This window comes from Eurytemora carolleeae, unplaced genomic scaffold (assembly GCF_000591075.1).
Source record: "Eurytemora carolleeae unplaced genomic scaffold, Eaff_2.0 scaffold966, whole genome shotgun sequence".
NCBI classification, from domain to species: Eukaryota; Metazoa; Arthropoda; class Copepoda; order Calanoida; family Temoridae; genus Eurytemora; species Eurytemora carolleeae.
In genome coordinates this window covers 126,747-136,012 of record NW_019396856.1, presented here as the reverse complement: position 1 = coordinate 136,012, position 9,266 = coordinate 126,747, and the positions used below count along the sequence as shown (strand labels likewise).

The window sequence follows — 9,266 nt, the reverse complement described above, 5'->3', positions numbered from 1 at the left end:
CTCTCTCGAGCATTTCTGTAATCCTGATGTTGTACGCATTAGACTGTTCAAAAATCACTCTTTCTTCCAACCAATCTTTTACCCTTCCCCTGAATAATGTGTTTGAAGTTACCCACACCAGAATGTAGGGAGGGGAAAGTTTGATTATATTATTAAGAAGGATAAAATGGTGAATACGAGGTTAGTTTGAAGAGAGGAGGGTTAAAACACAAGAGCTAATGCGCTGGATTATTTCACCTAATAATTTATCAATAAATCTATTTGCATTGTAACACCATCAAATGTACTTAAAAATTGCTTTTATGTCGTCTTCTTACTACACAGTTTCCTGTAGTAAAAAATCGCTTTATTGCTTTGCGCAATCTAATATAGGTGACACTACCAGAAACTACCTGAGACTATACTAGAAACTAAAAAAATTTCATATTCATGCCTCATTCAAATATGAAACTGATTTTTTCCGTATAGAATATTCGGCAGCAAATTGAAAACGACCTGAAAGGCGGAGTTTCCTCTAACACCTCAGGACCTTCCGCTGGAGAAATTGCCAGGCTTAACGCTGAAAAGAAACTTTTTGGAGTTCAGTCTGAACGAATACGAGCTGAGATGCAGAGATACGCAGCTACTAAAGATCCTCGTTTAAGGTGACAATCAATTTTATATAGATTAATATAAAAATGTAACATATTTCGGAAAAATTATATGAACTTTTTCGTTCGAGTTTAATTGAGGACTGATTTCAAAATCCTAACGTCTTGGTCTACCTTCTACGATAATTTTGCCATTACAGGAAGAAAAATATATAAATGACATAAACAAAAAGTTTGTTGTTCAGTCCATCGTCTTTGTGAAAGTGACATAATTTTTAATCTATTTATTGCAAAGGTTTTTATTTCTCGATCTTATTTCTTTCTCTCTAAAGATTGTTTCCTAAGTCGACGATAAAAGATCATTACTAATTGTCAGGTGTTAAATCTGAAATTTCTTTAAACTGTATTTTTCTAATCTGTTCATTAAGTTTTGATTGGTTTTAGGGCGGAGATGAAACATAAGCTTAACCCTGTCATGGATAATCAGCTTTCCAGAACAAGGTAGATACAGGGTGTCCCAATAAACATGGGAATTCAGTGACGAATTGGATATCGTCTTTGTTATGAATTAGCATTGTAATACCTAATTTCAAAAGCCATAATATTATTATGTCTGCTAGATTTTATTTTATGAAAAGGATAAAAGACTGTAAAGATGTGTCTATAATGTCTCCGCAAGATGAACAGTGAAGACGGACAAGTTTACTATGTTTATATACTGCAATTTTCTTGTTTTATTAAGTACAACCGTATGCAGTCAAAACATAAACAAACAAAATGTGAACATAGCAAACGAAACAGATTACAGCTTTCTCAGTAGGTATCACTATACTAAATCAAAGAATTATTTAAAAAGACGATATCGAATTCGTCACTGAATTCCCATGTTTATTGGGACACCCTGTAGTTAATATTTATAAACAAATTTTACTTGTTTGATAAATATTTCTGTAAGCAATTGTTCTAATTTAGCTATAAATATATCTGCGCACGTCTGCCTTTTAAGATTGGGGTGAAGAAAAGAATTGAGTCTTTGCCACAAACTCTGATTTTTTAATCCCAATATCTTTGCAACACAATGTCGTAAACCTTAGAAATTTCAAGCTATGGATTCTGTTAGGTAAATAATCTATGTTCAAAATATCAAAGGTTTACACCATCATGTTGCAAAGATATAGTGATTAGACAATTTGGATTTGTGTTAAAGATTCAATTCCCTGTAGAGAAAATCAGCGCACAGCTAATATATGTCGTCTTTGAATTCTTATATATTGTTACTTCTTATATTTTGAATATTTGGATGTTATCAATAAATTCCTATGTTCACACAAACTGCCTTTCACGTTGGGTTTCTAGGGAAGGTGTAAGAAATCTCCACAGACGAAAGATGACATTTATAAAAAGATTTGTGCGCTCGCGCAGTATTAATGGCCAGCCGGAACTTAAAGCACTGAGTTATATATGTACAGGGTGTCCCACGAAACATGACAGTATGCAGGACGACTTGAATGTCGTCTTGATTTTTGATATAATTTGCTGCGTTTATTTGTCAACCTAATTTTAGAAGTAAATTTCTAGAGATAATAATCACAAAATTTCCCTTGTCCTGCCATTTCCAAAATGTGGTCTGCCTTTTTTGTGCTTTCAATATTGCCCGAGATATGAAGAATTTCGTTCAGATTTCGACAATTTTGCTTTTATTTAACAAAATTGAAATCTGAACCAAACTCTTTATATCTCAGGTAATATTGAAAGCACAAAAAACGCAGACCACTTTTTGGAAATGCCAGGGCTAGGAGAATTATGTGATAATTGTTTCAAGAATCTTACATGTTAAAGTAGATAGAAGACTAAATGTCACAAATAAATTCAAATACCAAAGACGACTTTCAAGTCGTCTTCCTATTGTCATGTTTCGTGGGACACCCTGTATATGATTCTGTCACAAAGTCATAATTTTTAGACAGCCTCGACTTCAAAGTGCTGCAACGCTTTTGCCTTTTGTTTTACCTCATCAACTCACTTATACTTTTGTGTAGCCCTAGATATATACATTTGCAAAATAAAATGTATTTAGTTTAAGTTTAAGGGACATCAAACATAATATTTATTCCAGCAGAGACTCTCTTTATTATAGACGGATGCGGGGACATAGGCGGAACTTGTCGGATGGTAGAATTACAACCTCGCTTACAGATTCAATGGGAGACGATGTGAGTACACAATGAACTGAGGACAAAACTGTACTGTGAATATAGCGCTAATCACCAACGCTACGCTTGATGTGTGACAATTTTTAAATTTCATAATAAAGTGTTTGATTCAGGCCACTGATATTTGCTTGATTTTTGAATTCACAACATACACGTTTTGACTTCTATGGAATCCATACATCTTTGCAATCTAGACCTAATATAAACTCTTTTCTTAGTTGGATTAAAAGGTCATTGGTTAAAAATTTAAAAGTTAAAAGATATCTAAGTTCTTTTATGGTTGAAGCCTAATAAAACAGTTTCTGAAAACACAATTTTATTTGTTAATATAATCAGTTTTTTTTCCGGAAAAATACTAATAATAAATAATTACACATTCAACAAAAAAATCGTTAATTTTTGTTACCGTTACTGTTTTGTTCTAAGAGTCAAAAATATCTCAAATTTACTTTGGCTTGGGACAATTAATCGAGTCAACAAGAGGCTCACAAAATATGTTTTATTTAGACTGGTTTCAGCAGTTTGCCGAATAGACCTTTTTCTTCATTATCTGGGGGACATCTGGATTCTTATGATTATGGAACAGATAACTCACAATCCTACTTGTTTGAGGTTAGTTGTATTATTTGCATTTTAACAATTTTAACAAACGTGCAAGATTATTAATTCGGCCTGAGAGACGTGGTTGAAAGTAAATTATGTTTATTTTTTATGGAGAAACTTAGTTTTCTGTTTAAATTACATATTTATCAAAACTATTAATCATGATATCTAAGAGGAAGAAATCCCGGACCGAGGATTATAATTTATAAAATCTGCAAATCAGTAGTGTCGGATCCTGGAACTAGAGAAGACCTACTCAACTTCCTTTCCTTTTATACACTCGTTATTTATCATGTATTTACATCTAGAAGCAATAAATTTACTTCTAAAGTGGTGACCCCAGACAACAAACGAACCATTGCAGAAATCACAGCCTCCTGGTCGGAAACAGCTCAAGGATTGGACGAGGATACCAATCTCAAGCTTAAACTTCTTATCCACAAATTCACTATTCCTTCATCCTACAATCAGCTACTCCTGGAGCTAATAAGCTAAATCTTAGCTACTCCAGAAGCTAATAAGCAAAACCTCAGCTACTCCTGGAGCTAATCAGCTGAACCGCAGCTACTCCCGGAGCTATAAGCTAAACCTCGAATACTCCTGGAGATAATAAGCTAAACCTCAGCTTATCCTGGGCAAATAAGCTAAACTTAAACCCTCTAGAAGCTAATCAGTTACACTCCTAGCTACTCCTGGAGCTAATTAGTTACACAGCTAATCCCGGAGCTAATCCAATAAACAGCTATGTTTTGGGGCCATCAAGCAATTGATTTATCATCTTTAACCTACTTGTAGATCCTGAAACCAGGATCCTGCAACCACAGAAGACCTACTCAACTTCCTCTCCTTAAATACACTCGTTATTTATCATGTTTTTATATCTAGAAGCAATAAATTTACTTCTAAAATATCTTATTTTATTAATTAGTTGTTTACTTATTTCTAACATTTTTTGGAACAAACCTGATTTTTTATAAACGTTTTGAGAAAGAATTAGAAACATTTCAATAACATAATATTCAGGGATTGAGAGAATCATCAGTACCAGGGTACGGACTAACAGAGGAGGAAAAATTCAGGGCTTACAATAATCCAAGGTACTGGTATTAAGATGTGAGTCCGAGCCACATTCTCCTCATTTTCTCGTCCGAGCCACCTCAAAATCCTAGTCCTTTCAAAAATATTTTTTGTGTTCAATCCTTAAAGATAAGAATCTTTTTTGAAAATCTGTCCACGTTAGGGAATAAAAGAAATATTGAACTTTTTTTTACAAATTTAAAATTTGTGAAAAAATGTATATGATGTTCTAAAAAAACATCTGTCTGCAGTAGCCTTTTGCCGAGTAGAATGCCGCAAATTAGTATAAAATTCAATCAAAACAACTGTTCTTATTCTTACACTTTGTTTTCAACCACATTTTCTTAATGATTTTAATACTGATTGAATTCATAGGGTTGTGACGGACAAATTGTAGCAAATGATTTAAATAATTTGAAATAAACATTATTTTCTCCTTGGATTGGATATTATCGTGTGACAGGCAGAAGTGTTCTTGGTACGAGAACAAAAATTTGCCTAATTTGTAAATATATCAGAAATCAATGATTTCTTTATATGGGTTGTGATTGAAAGATTATGGACCATGTTCAAGTTAATACCATGATATAATTTTTGAATTATGAAATGAGGAGAATGTGGCTTGGATTGGGAATTGTTGTGGCTGGCCTTCCTCCCCTCGAGCATTGCTGCCGTAAGAATTGATCAAGCTGCTGCATAAATTCTCCTGAAGCTTGAAATTTTTGCAATCTTTAATAAATACAGTTCTTGTCAAAATTAAAATAATTGTCTTGCCCATGACAATAACCTACTCTCTTTCAACAAAGAAATTAAGAACAAAAGCAATTGATTTTTGGCCACAAATTCCATTTTCGAATCCTAATATTTTTGCAACCCAATGTCGTAGCCATTTGAAATTTAAGTTTAAAATATCATATATCAAATTATATCTTTGCAACATAATTTTGCAAAGATATAATTTGAGTTTGTGTCAAAGACTCCTTTTGTCCAGAAATGTTTACAATACCGAAAAAATATTTTGATTGTTCAAGTGTGATAGATTTGAATACTTTTACATTGTGGGAATGCGGGATAGTTTTCCATACTTCATGATCTTGAAATATATATTTGTATACGGTGTGATGAATGTTTAAGGCCTTCTCAAGAATGCATGATTTTACAATAACTAAAACGACCCAATTCATTTTTATATTCTCAAGGATCCTCTTCGACTCGACTCGGGAAGCATAGATTAAATTATTTAAATATATTCGTGAAAAGTTTAATATTTACTCAGTTCAACAATGTAATGTAAATATATCATATTTATAATGAAATATACACTTCCTGAATTAAATAATAAAAGAAAACACTCGGAAATATGAATATTTCTTGTTTTGTTGAAATGTTTCTTTTAATTGCTGCACTATCAAAAGGAATAATGTGAGAAGTCTAAAGTTGTAACCTTGTTTCAGATATTTTCCCTAAATTACCTTTTTTTGAGTATTTCTCTTCAATTTATTAATTCATTAATTCATTGATTGATCAAATAAGCCATATTGATTTAATTGTTCTTATATTAAGGATGATGCAGCGAAGGTCTAGTTTGGGAGGAGGAGGAATGGATAGTGCTTTATACGATTATGGAAACAACCCTGTAATTAACACCATGAATAGACGGTAAGATTTAAATAAAACCCTTATCTATGCTTGATTTTGTTCTCTGATTATTTTCTTAGATTTTGGTTTTTGCAGTTTTGCTTTATATTCTTTTAAATGGGGATTGCCTGAATTTGCATTGATTTACAACTTTCTTCAGCTTATCCAGTCCATCCAGAGGTGAAACGAAAAGATTCGACAAGATCTTTCCCCCCCCTTTTTTTGTTTTCCTCTGTTTTCCGAAAAAACTTTGACTCACAATTGACGTACTAAAAAAGCATGACCTGTTTTTTTGTAGGCCTCACTCTTCTATGAGTGGTAAGCTAGGCCAGGGTTCCCTGGGACCTGGAGCAAGATCTTGGCATCCGTCACCTCTTCACAGTGACGAGGAAACAGAAGAGCATCAATTCTTTAAGGAGGAGAAAAAAAACAGAATTAAAATGGAAATTTCCCGACGCCGAAACCAGATAGAGGAAAATGCGCGATTGCACGAGGAGCTCATACGTTTAGCTAAATTACGAGAGACCGCTGAAATGGGAGGAGGAGAGATCAACAGACTTCATGTAACCGGTTACAACAACAGCCCTAACATCAGCCCTGGTCGTGATGGTACTGGGGTTCTAAGGTCAGTGGATGAAATTCTAAGAAATGACCATCAAAACTTTTCCAGCTTTGGTTCGAGTAGTGCTAGGATACAGTCAGGGCGAAGGGATCTTGGTCGGCATGGATATGAAGACGACCTCCTGGTTTCAGGACCTGGGATGGGTATGGATAGATACAATGTCCCGGTATATGACAGGTAAGGTAAAGAAGTTGAATTTTAATTTTTAACTCAAAGTTGAAACGAAATTAAAAAGTAAATGAAAGTTTAAGCATTTCACATTATACATCTATATCATAAATTTCACATTTTACATCTATATCATAAATTTCACATTATACATCTCTATCATAAATTTCACATTATACATCTCTATCATAAATTTCACATTATACATCTATATCATAAATTTCACATTATACATCTATATCATAAATTTCACATTATCCATCTATATCATAAATTTCACATTATACATCCACATCATAAATTTCACATTATACATCCACATCATAAATTTCACATTAAACATCTATATCATAAATTTCACATTATACATCTATATCATAAATTTCACATTATACATCTATATCATAAATTCCACATTTTACATCTATATCATAAATTTCACATTAAACATCTATATCATAACTTTCACATTATACATCTATATCATAAATTTCACATTATACATCTATATCATAAATTTCAATTTAGCACAAGAAAACCTCAGAGACTGACCGACTTCTCACCGGTCAACTCCGACCTTGCAGATTTCAATCACCACTACTCCGATTCTGGCAGGTCAAGAAAATTTGATGAGTATGGGAACTTCAACTCAAGCTCCAGTAACTACAACGCCGGAATGGGTAACTTTAACACGGGATCAAATAACTTTAATCCAGGAATGAGTTTTAATTCAAATGGTCGTTACGGGCGGCATAATCTTTATAGATAACAGAACGGTTGAATGGATTTTAGTTTCTTAATATAAACCCATGCATATCCATCAGTGATGAATAAATAAGTTTAGCTAAATCTAATCATTGTTATTTTCTTGTGATCTAATATTGTTAATTTGTTAAAAGTCTAAACATTGCACAATCAGACTGTTAAAGTTTAGAGTTTAGATATCTTTTATTAACTATCGTCAAATTCTCAAAAGATTATTTTAAAGAAGAAGGACAGCTAACTCTAATATTTTAACAGAAAGCAGTTCGTTTAAACTTATTTTGTGATATTATTATCTCTCAAATCATATTGCTCCTATATCTCAATTTCAATATTAATTTTTGAATCTCAGAATTAATACAACTAGTCTGACTTTTCTTCTCAGAATTAATACAACTAGTCTGACTTTTCTTCTCAGAATTAATACAACTAGTCTGACTTTTCTTCTCAGAATTAATACAACTAGTCTGACTTTTCTTCTCAGAATTAATACAACTAGTCTGACTTTTCTTCTCAGAATTAATACAACTAGTCTGACTTTTCTTCTCAGAATTTCTGAAACCAATCTTGTGATAAACTGTTTTCAGACCAACTCTAGATACTGTGGCCAGTATGTTTAAATTTTACCCTCCTTTCAAATTTTATCTTTGGGTATGGTTATTGGCTTTTGGTAAATCTGGCTTTGTTTTGAAAATAAAGTGTTTCATAAAATCAAATTACAAGCAACATTTTTAACTAAATTGTTATCTTTTTGATCACAATGCACGAGTTTAACCCAGTTCCTTTTTTCATTCATTAGACAAGGGTAAATAGAAAGTATGTATCAACTGTTAACCCTTTCCCATTGTAGTCAGTGAAATTACGTAATTTTGTTACAAAGACTAATGTTTTACGACAAGAAAATCCGAAATTGTAAAACCCCCATTGCTACAGCATTGTTTGCGTTGTGCCTTACTCATTCTATAGGTTTGATTTATTTTAATCATGTCAATCTAGATTTTTATCAAATTATTGCAAAGAGTGCATTTAAGATTGTAAATTAGTCTTAACAGTAGTTACTTTTTTATCAAATACCTTTTGTTGTGAGAGTAATTTTTTAGTTAGAGGAACTGCGTACTTTGTTTGATGCGTGTCATTGAAATATAAAGTGAACAACTAGGTAAATTTGGCGTAATACCATTCTTTATTTATGTTCAAATTTTAAAAAAGGGTTCAAGATCTTGCAATATGCATTTTTCCAATTTCCAGGGGCGGATACAGGATTTAAGTGAGGGGGGGGGGGGCAAGATATTTTAGGAACAAAAAAATTCACAATTAGGAACAAAAAATCGCGCCGCTGACGAAATTTTTTTTTGACTTAAAAGACTCAAAAAGAGTCAAAATTAATGACTAAATACTAAAAAACTAGATTTTTAACTTTTCACACATTATAGTTTATTAAGACAGATATTTTTCCTGTTTTGCACTAGGGGTTCTTTCCCTTAAGCATGCTATTGAGAAGCTATTCTGAAAATAGGAACAAAAAATTCCAAATTCAGGGGGGGGGGCTACGCCCCTCCCTGAATCTGTCAGGAGGGGGCAAATGTCCCCCCG

General features: G+C 32.8%; 1 protein-coding gene across 1 annotated transcript; it reads left to right on the top strand.

Annotated features, from left to right (window-relative positions):
- Positions 1-468: 468 nt before the first annotated feature.
- On the top strand, positions 469-8,996 carry LOC111709441 (uncharacterized; the record flags this gene model as incomplete). Its single annotated transcript, XM_023483100.1, is given in 8 exon segments — positions 469-644; positions 1,035-1,091; positions 2,728-2,803; positions 3,311-3,415; positions 4,430-4,503; positions 6,047-6,142; positions 6,420-6,920; positions 7,440-8,996. Coding segments are annotated over 8 exon segments (1,326 nt in total), but the record flags the coding sequence as incomplete, so codon positions are not given.
- Between the last annotated feature and the right edge of the window lie 270 nt (positions 8,997-9,266).